Source organism: Macaca mulatta, chromosome 2, assembly GCF_049350105.2.
Source record: "Macaca mulatta isolate MMU2019108-1 chromosome 2, T2T-MMU8v2.0, whole genome shotgun sequence".
NCBI lineage: Eukaryota > Metazoa > Chordata > Mammalia > Primates > Cercopithecidae > Macaca > Macaca mulatta.
In genome coordinates, this window is record NC_133407.1 from 33770605 (window position 1) to 33790797 (window position 20193).

General features: G+C 39.2%; 1 protein-coding gene across 1 annotated transcript in view; it reads left to right on the top strand.

The window, feature by feature from the left end:
* The window catches only part of COL6A6 (collagen type VI alpha 6 chain), a 161377-nt gene that overhangs the window by 111166 nt on the left and 30018 nt on the right, over positions 1–20193 (top strand). The window contains exons 25-32 of the mRNA XM_077991442.1: positions 3982–4044; positions 4810–4860; positions 6523–6558; positions 7612–7674; positions 13246–13308; positions 14397–14432; positions 14552–14588; positions 16542–16553. Coding sequence (XP_077847568.1) covers positions 3982–4044; positions 4810–4860; positions 6523–6558; positions 7612–7674; positions 13246–13308; positions 14397–14432; positions 14552–14588; positions 16542–16553 — 361 coding nt within the window. The remainder of the gene's footprint in view (positions 1–3981; positions 4045–4809; positions 4861–6522; positions 6559–7611; positions 7675–13245; positions 13309–14396; positions 14433–14551; positions 14589–16541; positions 16554–20193) is intronic.

A 20193-nucleotide genomic window follows, 5' to 3' on the forward strand; every position in this document is an offset into this window, starting at 1 on the left:
CCACCTCTTTTTTTTTTTCTTCCTTTCTTTCCTCTATTCACACAAACTTTTGCTAAGACCAAAGGCCTTTAAGACCAAGGCACTATCCTGAGCATTCAGTTGGGCTGAAGAATCAGCTCCAGGAGAGACGTCTTTGTTTTGGTCATTGATTGCACCCTCCATGCTTAGAACAGTGCTTGGCATGTAATATGTGCTTAGTAAATATTGAATAAATGAATTCGTGGGTGGCATAATATATATGACCTGAAACCAACCCCAAAGAATATTTTCATAACAATCTAGGATGTGAAATAGAGATAAGGGGCTAAAATGGAGGTTTAAATAGCATTATTAGAAGTATTTCTGGGATGGGAAAGGAGGCATCATAGAAAATACAGACTTTGATTAGAACTTAGATGATAAAAATTTTGGCGAGCAGAGAAGGGAATGGGGGGACTATAATGAGAAAAAAACATGTGAAGGAAGGCACAAGGTTGGAAAATCCTGAAAGAGGAGGTACCTAGGCATGAAAAATGATCCTGTCTGGCAGGACAAAAACAACAAGAAAGTCTGTGGTGAATTTATTCAGTGGCCAGCACAGTATTATCTAAAACTTGTAAATGGAGTGGATGAACACAGCCAGACTTTTGGAAGATTTTAAATAGGCAATTCAGTGTAGAAATATTATGAAGCCTAGGCCGTGCATGGTGGCTCACCCCTGTAATCCCAGCACTTTAGGAAGCTGAGCCAGGTAGATCACTTGAGGTCAGGAGTTCCAGACCAGCCTAGCCAACATGGTGAAACCCCGTCTCTACTAAAAATACAAAAATGAGCCAAGTGTGGTGGTACATGCCTGTAATCCCAGCTACTCAGGAGGCTAAGGCAGGGAGAATTGCTTGAACCCAGGAGGTGGAGGTTGTAATGAGTCAAGATCCTGCCACTGCACTCCAGCCTGGGTGACAGAGCAAGACTCCATCTCAAATAAATATTATGAAGCCTGAGAGATTGAAAGCTAGGAGAACAGTTGGTACACTCTTATAGTCTCCAAGGCAAATAGTGATTAGGTGACTTAACAGGGTGAGGACTTAACTTGTGATGATTCCTTAGAACTCTTCCAATAGGGGACTGAGGCAGAGAGGAGTGGGCTAGATGACTTGGATGCTTCGTGTATGAGGGGTAACCCTATCACAGACATAGGAAAGTCATTAGGAAGAGTGGGTTTAAGAGGAAAGAAAATCACTTGGGTGGATAGCGGAAAGGGTTTAGGTATGGTTGGATATGTAAATTTCAGAGTCATTTGGATTAAAAATAACTCTTGGTGATGCCCCTTTGTAAGAAGTCCAAGAGGAAACGACAATTATTAGGAAGGAAGGAAAATCAACAAAAAAAGCACACTAGATTTTGAGTAGAGTTCAAGAAGGGAGGTGAAGAGTATCAACTGGTGAAGAAAAGTTAAAGAGGGGAGGAGTGGAGACGCCATGATATCTGGTGGCTAAGACATTCTAAAGAACAATTTCAAAAGTGTAGCAATTGAGAGGAGAGAAAGGGAGACAGACTGCAAAGGACCAAGAAATGTGTGAGGAGAAAATGGATTAAAATCTGTAAACTACTCTTTGGAAAACCTAGGCCTTTAAGGGGAAGAGGAAGACTACTTATACTGGCAAGGTCTAGGAAAGGTTGACGTGGGATATTGGTTTGTTTTTAATGACAGGAGAGACCAGCATGTTTATGATCAGAGGAGAAAGCCAGGGAGAAAAGAGGAGATTGAAAATGTAGGAAAGAGTAGACAGAGTAGATTATTAACAGAGAAATTTAGCAAAGAGGATGAGCTTGAGGGCATAAGAAAAGGGGTTAACTTTGTACTGAAGAATTGTTCAAGGTTGATATGATGGAGTCCAGCAGTTGAGTGTTGCAGAGACAGTTAATTGGAGGATGTAACAAGATAAGTGGATGACAAGAACAATCAACTGCAAAAGGAAGGGACTGCTATGGCATGTAGTGTAGCAATATATGGCGTGTAATCAGGAAATCAAAGTTTGGAACAAAGACAATGCTGCCTTCTTGCTCCTGAAGAAGGCTCTAGGGGAAGTGGTGTCACTGGTAAAAATAAAGTTTCTCTTACCAGGGGTAGACATAGATAAAGGGACCCTAGAGTTGGATAGAGGTGACCATGGGGAAGTAGATAAACAGGAGGAGGGAAGTTGTGCCTTAGAAGATCATTTTTAATACAAAAGACTTGGGGTCCGGGGAGGGGGGTCAAGAATTTCGATGGCAAGTGCCCCAAAGAAAACCCAAATCCTCTGTACTGCCCTAGGGTGGAGTGGGCACTCTAGACTCATGATTCACTGAGATAAACCTCAAACACTTACCCCCACCTTACTCCAGTAAGTTCAGATTTCCAGGAGGCAAGTAACCCAGCAGTTAATTCTGGGCTCAACACTTGTCTCTACCAATAACCAACCATGCAGCCCTAGACAAACCATATGACTTTCCTTGTTTCCTTACTGTAAGGCAGATGTTCTAAAATTTTAGTGTGCAGGTGAATCAGCTGAGAAGCTTATGTAAAAGCACGTATTTTGGGTTCCACTTACCAGAGTCTAATCCAGTGGGATCCAAGAATTTTCTTGACACATGAACCCTGGATGCAGCAGGTGGTCCCCACATCTCACTTTGAGAACCACTGTACTAAAAGGCATCAAGGCAGATGATCTCCTGCTTCCCTTTCATAGAATCCTATTCTTCGCCACCCCCAGAGCAGTGCTGGTGGTCATTTGTCCACTTTCCCTTATGTTGCTTTTCTGTCCCTAAAAAAGATTTAATGATTCCCCACCTTTTAAGTGTAGGTTGCACACACTTGCACACTCTATCTTCCAAAGAGTACAGTATAGAAGGGGAGGGAGATGGGGTGTAGCTGGCATTAGGGAAACTTGATTGCGATTATCTCAACTAGAAGATCAAGGTTAACATCAACAGTGATGTCATGTTGATTGTATATACCCTTAATATGATGTGATGAGAATGGCCTTTTACCTGTGTAATCTTCCTCCCCCAAACCCATAAGCCCAGTCTAATCAGAAAAACAGCAATGGGGAACATTCTACAGAATGCCTGGCCAATACTTCTCAAAACGGTCAAGGTTATCAAAAAGGTGGAGAAACTGTCCCAGTTTAAAGGAGCCTAAGGAGACATACCATGCGGATCCTGGATTGGATCTTGGAACAGGAAAGGAATATCAGGTTAAAAAAAAAAAAAGAAAAGAAAAAATCTGAATAAAGTATGGGCTTTAGTTAATAATAATAAATCAGTATTGATTCAGTGGTGACAAATGTACCCTACAAATACAACTAGTGTAATGTAATGTTAAAAATAGGGGCAAATTGATGTGGATATATAGGAACTTTCTGTATTATGTTCACAACATTTCTGTAAATTTGAAACTATTCCAGAATTAAAATTGTTACCTTTTTATAAAAAGAAGTTAACCTTCCTCTGTAAACCTGTGTTGATTTCCCATGCAGCTGAACTTCCCTCAACATAATACTGAGATTGATTAATAACCCACAGTAAATGTTCTACTAGTCAGAAGTTAGCAACTATTGCCAGGATATCATGCTCCCTTGGTTAACTTGATTCTCCCTTAGAATATTAAAACTAGATTAATCAATCTGCCATCTTTGCAGGAGCCAGACGATTTGCATGAATCATCCTGGAAACGATTTTGTGTTTTTTTTAAAACAGTACAGAGCTTTTCTCTTGACTCATCTTCATGGCATTGAGCTGCTAAGATGGCAACTTGCACTAAACAATAAATCATGCTTGCTGAGGCTTCACTAATCAATGGAGGACACCTCCCTGGCCAACAGCAGTTCCTCTTGTATCACTTGCACGACATACAAGTTCTAGGCACAAACCCATTGTTGTGCATGATCCACACAGGTGAGCTGAATTAGTGCCATCATTTCTATTCTAATTTCCAACCTAAAAACAATCTCTGTTTAACAGGGAGAACCTGGAGATCTGGGAGAAAAAGGAGCTGTTGGCTTTCCTGGTCCTCGTGGCTTGCAGGTTTGTATTTTGTCACTAGTTTTCATCTGGTTCTTGGAATTTTTAGTTCAGCAGATATCTGGTGTGGTTCTCTGAAGAGAGTTGTAAGGATAGATCCTGATGAAGTTTTATAGTTTTCTAGAAATTAAGAGGGATATTGTCCTCATCTTAGTTCCTTGGCCAGCTTTCCCAAGGTGGAATTCCCCAGGTGCCAAACATCATGACCAGAATGCTCTTGAAGCCAAATAGTAAAATGAACAAAACTTGTCTTCAGCAATCCCATAACCCTTTCCCCAGCCTTTCCTTTTATCAGAGCCTCTTCATCAGAAATCCATTCCATCCTTCACCCATTGCTCAGGGTTTCTACAAGGGTCAGACAGTAGCCAATACCGGGGCATTTACTTCTTGTTTTTGTCTAGCAAAGCGAAAATGGTATTAAAATACAAGTGGTATCGGGGAGAGGTAATACTATCTCCTCTTATTGAAAGATTATTATGTGCCTGATTTTTTGTTCATTTAATCCTCATAACAACACATGAGTAGGTATAATTATTATTCCCAGCTTACAGATGGGAATACCTAGGGACAGTGCATTGTCTGTATCTGTTACTAACAATTGCTGTTAGTACCGCTATCATAAAATGTTGGTGGCCAGCCCCAGAAGAAGAATCTTGTGTCCTGGTTTTCCTTTATCAAACCAAAAAGCTGGCAATCTTGTCCTGTTGAGGAATAAGCCTGTCTCTATCTGTAGTCTGGGATGTTGGTAATCAATTGCTCTGTTTACAGGGCGATGATGGCAGTCCAGGTTATGGTAGTGTCGGACGCAAAGGAGCAAAGGTAGGTCACGTCTGCGGGAAGCTGGACGTTTCCATTTATTTTTTGTTGCTGGTTTTGTTTGCCACATGTAAGAGAAAAAGGGAAGCAGGGAATAAGGCAATCTTGGACAGTTAGAAATATATTTTGATAATTTATTTGCTGATATCCCGTGAGGAATGTGGTAGAAAAGAATGTGATGGTTTAAGGTGCAGGCAACAATTGAAACTTGAAAATAAATTTTCTGTTTTTTTGCGGTGATGTGTGGCCCTAGTCTGACTTGTTCCAGCCTGAACAGTGCATGTAATCTTAGCCGCTCTAGACTCAAGTTTACTCAGGGAAGCATTCCAAAATTAGTCCTCTTCTTATTATGTTTGATTTAGCCAGTAGTGAGAGGTTGTACAGGAGTTTTCTAAATGTACTGGGCCAAGCAATAACTTAAAAATAAAACTGTACATCAGAATAGTAATTTGATATTGTCACTGAATATTTAGGTGGCTGGAACTGAGAAGTTTACCAAGACCAGTGATTTCTGTATACTAACAATTACCACTAAGAAGCCAGAATGAAAAAGATCCCACCATAATTACAAAATACAGAAAACATAATACAGTTAAGGATATCATGTCTGCAAAATGTTTGAGACATATGACAGTGAATTGCTGAGACGGAAAAAAGAATTCGATAAATGGAGAGGCATTCCAAGATCTTGTTGGAAAGTTTCAAATATTGAAGGATGAACATAATTCCAAGTGAAATCCCAATGGGAATAATGCAAGAGGCCATCTGGAAGAATAAAGAACCAAAAACTAGAACTATTTGAAAAATAAAACTAATGAATGAGGGATTTCCAGTGAAATGTTCATTGGAACAGAGAATAGTTAATATTCCATAGTATAATCCCTTAATATCTTACAGGAAGGGATATATTAAGTAGCCTGTGGCATTGGAACATTAGCCACCCTATAAAATGAATGTATATGAAGTTTATAATTATGTAAAGAAATTTTTGTGACAATTTCAAGTAAAAATCTAGAATATACTCAGAAAAAACATTTATCCCAATTGTGTTACATTGCATTTTTAAAAGTTAAAAGGAAATGACAACAAAATGTATATAATCATTCTGGGCAGTAAGATTTTGGTGATTTTTCTTCTTTCTATTTGTTTGATTTTATACATGTTTGAGGATTTATTATAATCAGGAAATGAACTTTATTTTAAATATATAGTTTTTTTTATCCAATAGGGATTATTAAATCTCTTCAATTATAGTCTTTGAATGAAGTAAGGTAAACAGAGGACCCTAAAATGAATGATCAAGTTTAGACTCTCCATAGGTTTTCCAAATTTCCCCATGGAAATCCATTTTAACATCTTCTCAGAGACACATGGCCAAATGACCACCTATGCCATTACAAAAGAAGGAAAGCTGAGTTGTAACTTTTCAGATGTATGCTTTTAACCAGCTAGGTAGTTATGATATATTGATGAAACCTTTAAATACTTTAACTTATAGAGTTTGTTTCTCAAATACTGCTATTTCACTTCCAGATTTCAATTGTTTTGGCCCTTCCTTAATTCAGAGGTACCAAAACTACAGAGGGCAGCAGGTAAAATGAAAGTCAATGTAAACTTCATTGAGTGATGTGTGCCTGTATTAATCTTCCCTCCTGTCCATTTCAGGGACAAGGAGGATTCCCTGGAGAAAGTGGACCTAAGGTACCGTGTGCTTCCTAGTGACTAGAGATCAGTCAGAAATACTTCTGGAGGTTATGAAATGTATCCTAGGCCAGTAGAAGAACAGCTAATGACAAATAAATTTCCTGCCTTTGTGGGGAGAAGGAGGGAAGAAGGAAATAGACCAATATTTTTTCAATTTTTAAGATTATGCATTTGTTTAGGAGTGTAAGACTTAAAAAGTATTTCTAGTTTTGTAATTAATATGAGAAGATAGAAAACTTATCCCTTTTTTTCCTCAAATTTACTCCTTCCCTCTATCATATATGTTTTCTTATTTACTCAAAGAAAAGTATAATGTAAGGCCAGGGGCAGTGGCTTATGCCTGTAATCCCAGCACTTTGGGAGGCCAAGGCAGGTGGATCACTTGAGGTCAGGGGTTCAAGACCAGCCTGGCCAACATGGCAAAACCCCGTCTCTACTAAAATACAAAAATTAGCTGGGCATGGTGGTGCATGCCTGTAGTCCTAGCTACTCAGGAGACTGAGGTGGGAGGATCACTTGAACCCAGGAGACGGAGGTTGTAGTAAGCTGAGATCTCTCCACTGCACTCCAGCTTGAGTGACAGAGCAAGACTCTGTCTCCAAAAAGCTAAAAGTATAATGTAAAGAAAATTAAAGTTACTTGATTTCACCTGTCTCAATTTTCCCAATATGTTTATAAATCATCTTTAGATAACTAGTTAGCAATGACATCTTCTACTTTGGAGATATCACTTCTTCTAGAAACCCTTACTGAACTCCGAAAATGCCAGGTCCTATGATAGAGTCAGAGGATAAAATAAAGAACAAAGTTCATTTCTCCAAAGAACCAGTGTTCTTGTTGGGCAGACAGCAAAGTGAAACAATGCTGAGGCAGTGTGCTATGTAGAGGGTTACACAAATGGAAACACACACATACTCACACCTTCAAAGAAGACTGTTAAAAATGCATATGAAAAATGTCTTCATGTTAGAATCAGTTTAAAGATGCACATATATTAAATATGTATATGTTTGATTTTAATAACTATTTTACTTTAATGAATGTATTTAGGGTGAGATTGGGGACCCTGGTGGTCCAGGAGAGACTGGGCTGAAGGGAGCTAGAGGCAAAACGGTAAGCTTCTTAGATTCCAATTGCTGACAACCTCACTACATTGGGAAGTCCTCCTTCATGCATTTACAGTAATTTGAGTCGTCTTTTGTTACCAATGACTTGCAAAATGCATGTTTTTCTATTAAGGCAAACTTGGGGAAGGGGGAGATATTCATCTCTCAATGCCAGTGCAAAAACCATGAACTGTTTGCTTTTAGTGAGCAAGTTCACCTGTTCTAGCTGCCAGGGTACCATACTTAACACTGGTAATACGATTTTTTAAAAGAAATCCTTGTGATTCAAAACAGTTTTTGCACTGCCAAAATGTAGTTAATTTAATCCTGTCTCACTGGCAGGTTTACTGCAACCTAATGCCCACTGGCATCTTGTCTTCACTATTCAGGTTTTTAAATCTACTTTTAGTGAGATATATGCAGAAAGGTCTTCTCATTTAGCTCAAGGAGGTTATCTCTTGAGCTTTGTGAGAAAGTTTGTTTACTGTGTAACTGAGTAGGTCTGTATTCTGTAGAGGGGCTTAGATATTGCCTAGTGGTTTGAGTCACTTGGAATAAACACAAGTCTCCAGTACAATTCATCCCGTAGGCTTGCCTTGGGTTCCTGTGGATTAAGAATGGATTTCTTGCATTTGCTGACTCTCTCCTATATATTGGACTGTATATAAGTGAGAATGTTGTTTAGTTTTTTAAAAGACAATCCTAAGATAATTGTCTCTTGATACAGCAATTATCTTTTTTCTTCAGAACAGCACTAATCAGGCAACCTGGTCTTAATTCATCATGTCAATTAGCAAGAATTTTAAAAGTCTGATAAAAACGTATACTTGAAATAGTTTTCTAGTTTTGTCTTCATAGCTCATTTTGCTCTGATCTATTTTTGTTTCTACAAGTTGTACGATCTTTATGTATAGATATTACTTGTGTAGGCTTTAGGGGTACAAAATAAGGAAACTCTTCTTCTTCCTCCTTCTCCCCCTCCCCTTCCCCCTCCCCTTCCCCTTCCCCTTCCCTTTCCCCTTCCCCCTCCCCTTCCCTTTCCCCTTCCCCCTTCCCTTCCCTTTCCCCTTCCCCCTTCCCTTCCCTTTCCCCTTCCCCCTCCCCTTCCCCCTCCCCCTCCCCTTTCCCCTTCCCCCTTCCCCCTCCCCTTTCCCCTTCCCTCTCCCCTTCCCCTCCCCTTCCCCCGCACTTCCCTCTCCCCTTCCTCCTCCTCCTCCCTCTACTCTTCTTCCTCCTCCTCCTCCCCCTCCTCCCCCCATGAGAACTGCTTCCCAGCTATAATGCTTGTCCTCATACATGTTTTTGGACGGCTATCCATTAACATTATGCTCTAAAAAAAAGATGAAGACAGATATAATGAGAAAAATAATTGGAAAAGACTTTCAAATTAATCCAGATGTCATCTGCATTGAAGTATCTCTGGATCGTTTATTTCCCTTGGCTTATTAATGAATAAGTTTAACCTTGAACATCAGAAGCACGCTAAGAAGTTCATGGTTGGATCCCTCCCCACAAAGGCACATTAATCATTTTTAAAGACAATAAACGAATGGGAAACAAACTTTTTCTGTTGGCCTTTGAAAATATTTGAAAATTTTTTTTTTGTTCTCCACGTTGGACAATTTATCACTGTTTGTAACTTGCTCTTTCCACCCACCTAGCGACTTTTTCCACATTTACATTAATGTTTTTGGATTTGAAGTTGAAGTTTAGACACTGAAAAAATTCAGGTTTTCTCTCTGAAAGAGCTGAAGTTTCTATTGGAAGATTTTGGTAAAACGTCAGCTTAAATTCTGAAGGCTTCTTCAGTTCTCTTTGAATGATGATACTCCTCGTTTAAATTCTCTAAATCTTCACCTTGGTTTTTTTTTCCTCAAAAAACATTTTTTAAATTTTGCCATGATTTTTAACCTGTTTTATTTGCGTATACATGTATGTTTGTATGCATTTTGTTTTTCTTTTTACCACCTTTAAAAACATGCACATAGTTTAAAGCAGGGTTTCTCTATCTCAGCACTATTGACATTTTGGGCTGGATAAGGCTTTGTTGAGGGGCTGTCTTGTGCATTGTAGAATGTTTCTCCACATCCTTGGCACCTACCCACTAGATTCCAGCATCAACTACCCTCTGTCCTCCCCACACCCCAGGTTATGACAATCAAAAACACCTTCAGACATTGCCATATGTCCCAGGGGAAAAAAAAGGAGGCAAAATTCTCCTTTCCTAAGAACCACTGGTTTAGAGAGTCAAATAACAAAGTTTGTTATGTTAAAAAAAATAAATAAATCCTTCACTCCCTCACTCACTCCCATTTCCTTCTGCCCAGAAACAACAGCTTTCACTTCTGAACTGATTTGTCTCAGAATTGACAATATGTCTCTAAATGTCACACTTACATTCTTACTTTTTAGATTTATAAATTTTAAGCATTATGAACTGATTTCCTCCTGCTATAAAAGTTGCTGATGTACCTTTCTTGATTTTCCCTTTATCTAAATCCTGTCTGAAGACATTTAGATGAGGCAAGTATTCTCTCCAACTTAATCCCGACCCAGAGCCTTCCAACCTGACCCACCTGATGGAGATTCGTCTGTGGCTGGTGCCCAGCTGCCATACTGCAATCGTCCTTCACCTTTACCCGTCTCTTTGCCTCTCTTCTGCATTGGATCTCTGCTTCTCATTCTTATTCTCAGACTCCTCCTGTTGGATTTCTCCCTTGTTTCATGGAAAACTCATCCAGTAGTCTGCTAAGAAGGGGTGAATGAAAGGTGTAGTTTTGGAAACAGCCACCATCGGAAAGGGATTTGTACTACCTTAGGATGTGATTGGATATTTTGGCTGGTATACAGTTCTGGGATGGAATTAATTTCTTGAAATTTGGAAGGCAGTCATTCCTCCATTACTTCTAGCTTCTTTTGTTGCTTGGGGAAGTCCAAAGCCATTCTGATTCCTTATGTGGCCAGTGTTCTCTCTCTGGCACCTTATTGCATAATTTCTCTGTCTGCAGTGTTTTGATATTTCCTGGGTTTTGTGAGTTGATGTCCATTTTTATCCATTTTCCTGGGCATTAGGTAGGTCCTTCATAGGCCCTAGGAGCCTGGAAATATGTGTCCTCCAAAGAAGTGTTGGTCAATTATTTTGATGATGTCTTGCCCTCTATATTCTCTATTCCCTATTTATAAAATATCTATTATTTGGTGTATTAGTATAGTCCTTTAATTTTCTTATTTTTTCTGTTCTATCTTCCAGCTTTTTGTCTTTTTGCTCTACTTTCCGGGAGAGTTTGTTGAGTTTCTCTTACAATGTTTCATACTTGAATTTTCAAGAGCTTGTGTTTGTTCTCTGAATGTTCCTTTTTGTAGCGTACTTTTTTTTGTTTCATGATTAAAATATCTTCTCTTACCTTTCTGAGAATATAAATATTTGTGTCTTTTTTACCCAACATAGTCTGTTTCCTGCATTTTATTTTCCTTTCTGTTTTGATCTCTATTACTCAGATGTTTCAGGAATGAGCTATTTCTTCATAGTTAAGAATTGAAGACAAAAAGACTGACTGGGGTCAGGCACGGTGGCTCACGCCTGTCATCCCTGTAATCTGGGAGGCCTAAGCAGGCAGATTGCTTCAGCCCAGCAGTTTGAGACCAGCCTGGGCAACATGGCGCAACCCCGTCTCTACAAAAAATACAAGAATTAGCCAGGCGTGGTGGCATGTGCCTGTAGCCCCAGCTACCAGGGAAGCTGAGGCGCGAGGGTCACCTGAGCCCAGGAAGTCTTGGCTGTATTGAGCTGAGATTGTACCACTGCATTCGAGCCTGTGTGAGACTGAGACCCTGTCTCAAAAAGAAAAAAAAAAAAAGCGACTGATTGGAAGCTCTGAGAGCATGAGTGGGGCTTGTCAACTACCAGTTTTCCAAAGAGAGTGATCTAGCTAAAATCTTTCTTTAGCAAACCTCTGAAATCAATACTTTTTGGTCTTTCTTCTTTGTCTAGTGAAGTTCTCCTGAGAAAACTTCTTAAAATTTCCTACCTGGAGAGTAAAGGTCTGGCTGCCAGCTTTCTAGGAGCCATATAGAGAAAGAGAGACTCTCACATTTTTACTATACATACCCTCATTTACTCTCTTTGTTTCGGATACTGTAGGTTCTCAACTCAGCCTGGAGTCCCACCTCGGTTTTACCTCTGTTTGTTGCTAGGGTATGAAAAGGGATATTCACCCAATCCTTGAGAATAGAGAGGAGATTTGGGGATTCCTAAAATGATTTTCACCTAAACACCTTTACTTCACCTCTCTCCCTCACCTCCACTTCTGGAGGTTCCCGGTGCGGCCAAATCCTCAGCCTTCTGGGACGTCTGATATAAAACACATTGGTTCTTGGCTTTCCCTGCTGCTGGCTTAGGATTCAACTTTCTCAGGTCTATTCAGTCATTTAACACTTACACATTTGCTTTCCAGACTCATTTTATGGCTGTCATCGCCTTTCTCCTTCTCCCCACCATTGTTTTTTGCCTTTAAAATAATCTACTTACTGTCATTTTAGTAAGATATTGGAAAGGAATGAAAGTAAATACATGTGCTCAATCTGCTGTTTTCTCCTTGGAGGTTAACCTTTATCTTCTAAATAAAAATACTTTATTTTTCACTCAAACAAGCACACTGTCAATATCATTGGAATGCCCAAAGGATATCAATCATTATTTACTGTTTTACAGGTAATGCTTTTACAAATTAAGTTGATTTTAAACTTCATTTTTTATTCCTGTAAAAGTTGTAAATCCTGTGGCATTTTGAATGAAGAAAGAAATATTCCAATTTTTAAACTAAATCCTAGCCTTATGATAAACGTATTGTTGAATGTACATGAAAATATTTCTGACATCTAGTAAGTAGATAACAACTGTCATTTTTATTGCTGTTATTCCCCATTTCATTACAATATTTCCAACTAATTGTTGTGTTTCTGTTGTTTTAAAAGTTTTTGTATTTCAATTTTGTTTTTCTAGACATTTTGCTTTTTGTTTTTTCAGTTTAGTTACCTACCACTCCATTTAGATAAAAAGTTTTCCTTTGACCAGCAATTCTAGTCCTAGCAATCTTCCCTAAGGAAATAATCAGAGTGATGCATATAACTTTGTAACAGCATTGCCTATTACAACAACAAACAGTAAGGGACTAACTAAATCATGTACAACCATGTGATGGGATAGTATGCAGCTGTGAAAAATGATTTTGCCAAATAATATTTAGTAACTGAAAATGTCCAGAGATAAATTTAGTTTAAAAGGTAACAGAGAAAAGTATGATTCAAATGAGTTTTAAAAAAGAATATATATCTTAATACCATAAAAAAATAAGAAAAGACATCAAAACGTTAATGAGGATTATTTGGGGAAGAAGGGATTGCTGGGAATATTTTTTCCTTCTTTATGTTTTTTGGAAAACACTCAATTTTCTAAAAAGTGAAATTTTCACTTTCAAACTTTCACCTTTGAATTTTAATTTTTTTTACGTTTGAATTTACACACACACATATATACATGTATAAATATAATTTTTAAATAATTAAATTCTCCTTTGAGATATCTGCTGGGCTTCCAGGAGAGATGGGATCCCCTGGAGAACCAGGACCTCCTGGACGTAAGGTAAGTAGAAAAACTATAAACCACACCAGGTCCTTTTCCACTGAAAAAAAAGTTTGTGCATGAAATCTTCATTGTCCAAATGTGCATGCCTTCTGTCTCTGCTTCTTGGCCGCTATTTTCCCACCTTTATGGGTGAGAAAATACTGATTAAATATTTAGAGGAGAAAAAATACTGATTAAATACATCTCTTGAGAGAGAGGGGAAATTGAAGGAGGAAATCAAAAGTATTTAGACTAAAATGGTAGTTCTCAATTATATTCTGTATCTGTGCAGTCTTTCTACATGTAATAAATGATCATTGAATGAATGGAAGTGAAAGGAAATAAATAGTGACTGTGATCAGTGCTGCATTCACATGGAACTTACTTGCTTCAGGAGTTCGGGTGGGATTCTGTTGCATTTTTTTCCTTGGGTGTCTCTCTTTGAAAGAAGCCAGACTCTTCCTCTTCTGAAGATGGGGTTGAATGCATGAAATGAAAACCAGTTCCATTTGTTTTTTCTATCCCAAACTCTGACAGAGTTTTATATATATATATGTGTGTGTGTGTGTAGTTTTGGGAAGGTAGGTGAGATAACCTTTCCAGATGTTCAAGTTGAGCCCGATCCTTTTGTCAGCTAACCAATGATGGGAACAGATTAAGGTTCAGCTCTGGCTGCTGTTCAGTGGCTCAAAGAAAGGGGGTTGAAGACCTTGAAACTTCTGCTATGAAAGAGGGCAACTGCACCTGTGTGGCTCACTTTAGCTAGTCCTGAGGTGTAGGCGTGCTCCAGAGCTCTGCGGTAAGTTTCAGGTTGTCAGCTCCATCCTTGTAATTCTGGACAACGCTTGTTATCCAGAGATGGGCCCGGAGAAAAGTGGCCTCTCAAGGCTTGTGTGCACCAAGCTTGCTGCTTAAAGTTTGTTCTTTCCAGAATGTTACTGTTAATGAGGCAATGCGTATCTACCTGCATTCTTTTTTCCCTCTTAACAATTTAATGAGAATAAAAGTTTTGAAAGTTATCACTTTCTGAGGGCGATGTTGGTGCACACTGGCTACTGATGTGTATGTCTAGAGTCATTAAAACAGTGTTTTGTTTGTTTTCCTAGGGTGTGAAAGGAGCCAAAGGCTTGGCTTCATTTTCTGTACGTATCTCCCGACTACAACAGAGTGCTCTGGGTGCTCCATTAAATTTACTTATTTTTAAACTTCAGGGCCTAGTAGTTTGTTGTTTAATTGTTTCTGTTTTATTTTTGAACTGCAGACATGTGAGCTCATTCAGTATGTGCAAGACCGCAGTCGTAAGTACCCTGCTTAAAATGATCACCCAAGTTGTCAGCATTCATACAAGAATAGAGAACTCTACACTCAGAATTGAAAGAGTTCACCAGCCAATTTCTTTAAAATTAGAGATGTCACTGCATGTATTTTTGAGTCAGCATAGACTGGTGACTTTTAACTCCCTCTCTGGCTGCTATCATGTCCATTGAAACCCATATCAAGCAGTAAGAAATAATCTATTGAGTGCTTTTAATCTAAAGAAAATTGAGATTTGATGTCTGAATTCACCTAATAGTGAAATCAGTCACTTGAGAGTCACATGGAACTTTTTAAAAGATGATTATGAATGCTTGACAGTAACCGACAGAGTTGAATTCACCTGGTGTGAAAGAAGCAGCTGTGATAATAGGGTGTCCTGGTGGGTGGGAGTCCTGACTTTGGTTTGTTGTTTGTTATTCCTTTCCCAGAAAGATATGTTTGATTATTTTTTGTTGGACTGATTGATTTGCTTTAAAAATTCATAGTAATACTCATTCTGCCAGTATTTTTTTTATCTTTCTCAAAATTTTAAAATCAAAATGATATTTTGGTTTGGCAAATGCTCATTTGAATTTGTTTTAAACCCTTCTAGCGGCCCGTTGTATCAAAATATGTGTTGATACCATCAAAAACAATTTCATGTGCAAGATTAGGAGAGAGTTGACTCTTCAGTGTTCAACTACAAATGCGTAATGACTTTCCAAATAACAATATGACAGAAAGGAGGAGCCAAAAATTTCCTCTCGATATTTTGGGGGAAGAAAAATAAATTAGAGCCTATTTCTGTAGAGAACACTGGTCTCAAAGACAGACATTTAAAAGCGTTGAATGCAGTGTCTATTGGAACTCTGTCTTTTTGTAGCAGAGTAGAACCATGATGGGAATCAAAACACATATACATTAGTCATGAAGATGGGTTGTTTTGGGGCTCAATTAGCACGGTAGGTTTTATGACATAGGAACTATGAAAATTGTAATGACTCAAGGGCAGATCCAAGTATGTTGAGACCTGATCTTTTAAAATTTAAGGGACTCAATACAAAATCACAAATCTAAAAGTGGGTGTAAAGGTATTTCAAAAGTAAGTGTTATTTAGAACAAAAAAGAGAAATCATAACCATTAACTTTTGCATATTTTATTTTATAAGAGTATGTGATTGTGCAAACAACATGGCTAGGGTTCCTCCCAAGAAAGGTATTGCAAGGGGCCCCTGCAAGAGAGAAGTCTAAAGCAGCATTGTCCAATAGAAGTTTCTGCAGTGATGGAAGTGTTCCCTGTGATGCCCAATTCAGTAGCCACAAGACACATGTGACTTTGAGCATTTCAAATGTGGCTAGTGCAACTGAGAAGCTGAATTTTTATTTAATTAATTTTAGTAGCTGCATATGGCTTGTGGCTGTCATGTTGAACAGTACAGGTCTAAAAGAGTGTTCATTTAATTCAGAGTAAATCCACTTTTGATATTTACATAACATATAAATATGCATATAATGTATATACATATATACTATACATAGGTATAGATACATTTGTGTATATGCGTGTGTATATATATCTATATATATGTAAATGATAGTTATAGATATCTACATGGGGAAAATTTAGAGGAAAGAGAGGTTGGACCTTTCAGCTTTCCAAATTCAGCACACCTCCCTGCAATGTCATGTTCCCTCCCAGGCAAAGGTTCTTTGTCTTTTGACAGCCGGCTGCAGGCCACTGATTTATGGCTGTATGTTGTCCCACTTCTCACATCATCTTCCCTTTGGAAGGAATAGTGCTTTTGTGAGACTCAGCATTTTCTCCAAACTCTGTTGCCTTGATTTTTGAGTCATCGACAAAAAGCAGACAGGATAGAACCTTTCTTTTCTGCACGATATAGAACTCTCTTCTCCTACCAAATAATAATCCAATCTCCTTTGTTCTTCTTCCCCAGCTGGCAGACGTGGTGAGTAATCTTTATTTACAGCATGCTTTAATCAAGCTCTAAAATGTCATACATCTGGAAAGATGAGTTAGCGCAATGTATTGGCTTCCAAATGATACAAATTTTATCTGGGCTTTCTTTGCCACTGCCTCATACCGGTAGCAGAGTCTCGCCTCCAATAAATCACTCAGTTTTAGCTGAGCTTCACAGCTATTTCTCAACCAAGCAATTTGTTTTTCATTAATATTAATTAAAAAATCATTAAGATATTAATATCTGAATGACTAACATCACCATTCACCTTTTAAAGGTTTTATAAATATGTTGGGTTTTTTTTAGACAGGGTCTTGCTCTGTCACACAGGCTGATCACTGTTCATTGCAGCCTTGACCTTCTGGGCTCAAGTGATCCTTCCACTTCAACCTCCCGAGTAGCTGGGACTACAGGCACATGCCATCATGCTTGACTAATTTTTGTATTTTTTGTAAAGGCAGGGTTTTGCCACGTTGCCCAGGCTAGTCCTGAACTCCTGGGCTCAAGTGATCCACCTGCTTTGGAGTCTCAAAGTGCTGGGATTACAAGTGTGAGCCACCGTGCCTGGCCAAAACTAGTATTTCTTATTCCCATCATTTTCTTGCTCTGTCATATCATCTCTGTCATCCAGTGGTTAATTAGGTATTAAGATGCAGAAGGCAGAATAAAAGTGGGGATGATCAGATAGCAAGTAAGTGGAATGTACAACTCAGATAATGCCAAAATCCATGGAGCTCATGCCTGATGTTAATTATCAAGTCGGCTTCATATTTTTCAGTGCCAGTTTTCAGGTATCTTACAAATGCTTACATGATGTTTTTGTGTAAACTTATCACCCTCTTATACATTTATACACTTTTACCTTTTGAATAAGCCCACCAACCCATGTCCTCTGATTGCTTATCCACACATTTAAGAATATTTGTTGAAAGCCTAGTAAGTGCCAGTATCTATAGTAGGCATTAGGGATACAGAGTTGAACAATGAACCTGCTTCCTGTGCTCAGAAACTTCCATTCTTATGGAGGATCCAGACCACAAGCAAATAAAGGGAAGCCCAGCACATTAGGTGCCGTTTGAAAGAGATAAAGCATAGGATGCTGTGTCCTGGGATAATGTAAGGGGGGAGATGTTTTTGGACAGAGGGCTCTTTCTGGGGGCAGTGAAATTAAAGTTTAGACTGAAGAACACAAAGGAGCCATCTTTTGGCTGGGCACAGTGGCTCACACCTTTAATCCCAGCACTTGGGAGCCCAAGGCAGGCGGATCACGAGGTCAGGAGTTTGAGACCAGCCTGGCCAACATGGTGAAACCCTGTCTCTACTAAAAATACAAAAAATTAGCTGGGCATGGTGGCACATGCCTGTAACCCCAGCTACTTGGGAGGCTGAGGCAGGAGAATCGCTTGAACCTGGGAGGCAGATGTTGCAGTGAGCCGAGATCATGCCACTGCACTCCAGCCCGGGTGATAGTGTGAGACTCCATCTCAAAAAAAAAAAAACAAAAAACCCCAAAGGAGCCATCTTTGCAAAGGCCATGAAACAGAACAGACCTAGGCATTTCCTAGGAACTGATAGAGCCCAACAAGGTTGAGATATGGGGAGGGGGAGAGCAGCACATAAAAACATGGGGAATAGGCAGAGGCCAGAGCAAGCTGAGCTTTGCACATTATAAGGAGGCTGGATTTTATTTGAATGGTGATGGGGAGGGTATTAAAGAGTTTGTTGAAAGTACGTAGGAGAGGAACATTATCTGATTTTAAAATATTACTTGGGCTGCTATGGGGAGAGTGGATTGTGGCAAGGGTGAAGGGTGGGAAATGTCAAAGCCAAAGGCCTAGTTTAGACAGGGCTGTAGTATTCAGGCAAATATGATGGTGACCTGGACAAGGACCATCAGAGTTGTGTTTAGGTTACATGGCAGTAGTTTGGGCTGATCCTTGCCTCCCTGTCCTTTCTTTCACCTCCTCTGTGACAAGTGGCAGTCCTCAGTACATAGTGTGTGGTGACAGAGCCATGTTAGTTGGGGAACCGCATGTAGCAGTCCCTCCCTTCTTGAGGAGGGCCTCCTAGGTACCACTGCAATCCAGCCTAGGCTTCTTCAGACTCCTTGGGACTCCTGGCAGCTTGCTGGGTTTTAGGGCTTGCGTTTTGGAAGCTGAATTATTCCTTAGGTTTTTCCCCTAAAACTTGACTTTTTTTTCATGTCTTCTGCCAGTGCTGTGAACCTTCCCCCACCTTTATCTCTAAGTTGTATCTGAAGCATTTTTGTTGGTTTTGTTTCCATATGCAAATAACCACCCCCCAAAAAGTCAGCAGAACCACTTTCATGTTTAATTCTACTTACTTTTTTAAACTCTAAAAGTGACACCTCAGTTTGTAAAAATCTGTTCAGCCCAGTAATTTAGACTTGGAGACTAATAAATGATTTCCTGTCTCCATCGAGAGGAACAGTTTGATTTGGGTTTGAACATTTATTCTCACTGGTACTTTTTTGCCTTTGAAGGACGTGGAGTCAAGGATGGCAGGAGGTCATAGTTTAGCACTAAGGTGGGCAAGGCCCAGTTGGCCCATGGCAGAGGGATGTCTCCTTGTCAGCCTACGTGAGCCCCAGCAAGTCTGGTCCTGAGCTTGTAAAGCAAGATGGTCTTTGCTGTGTTTATTATCTCTGAATCTGACTTGCTGGTATCTGAATGAGAGGAGGCACCTCTCCAAGAGAAACACATCACTGGGGTGTCCTTTTACCACTCAAATTCCAGCACTGGGCATCTCCCATGTTATTAAACTTTCGTTATTTCTATACCTGTTGCAAATAACTGCTCTTTTTTGAGCTCTTTTTCATTCATTCAGCATTTGTTAGATATCTGATACATGGCAGGGACTAATAACTTAGAAGATCAGCAGATACTGTTCCTATCCATATATCATAAACTAGCATAAATGGACATTAATCAGATAATCAAAAATAAGTTGTCAGCTGTGACAAGGACAAGGTACTGAGATTAGAATGAATTGAAACCAATGAGTACAGATGCGTAAATATGCAGTTAACACTTACAGGAGAGCTTACCAACCATCGTCACTTTCTCTAAGTAATAAGGCATATTTATTGAGTAAACTTGCATTTGTAACAGTTAAACAAAAATGTATCTGTTAAAGCTTTCCTCAGTCTCCTTTTAGTGATGTATTTCTCACAGTGAAAAAGTCTGGAATGATAATTGTAACAGCAATGGTTGACGTTTATTGAGCACCTACTATGTGCCAAGTTCTGTTATTCTAAGTACTTTACCTGTGCTGATTCCTTTAATGCTCACCTCAGACCTATGTAGCAGGTGATGTTATGACTCACATTTTACAGATGAAGAAACTGAGGCACAGACAGGATGAGTAATTCGGACAGGGTCACATGGCTGGTTAGTGATTGGGCCAAGGGCGCCAAACTCTACCCTGTATTGCCTACTCTCTTTGCATCTCATGCTTTGCTCTGTGAACTATGTCAGTTTTCTTCAAATTTTTCTAAAATTATCAGCAGAGCTTTCACAGCCATTCCTTTTTAACTCTTATTACATTTCCTTATTAAGTGAAAGAAGAAATGTTTAACTGAGTAAAGTTTCACCAATAAAACTTGATA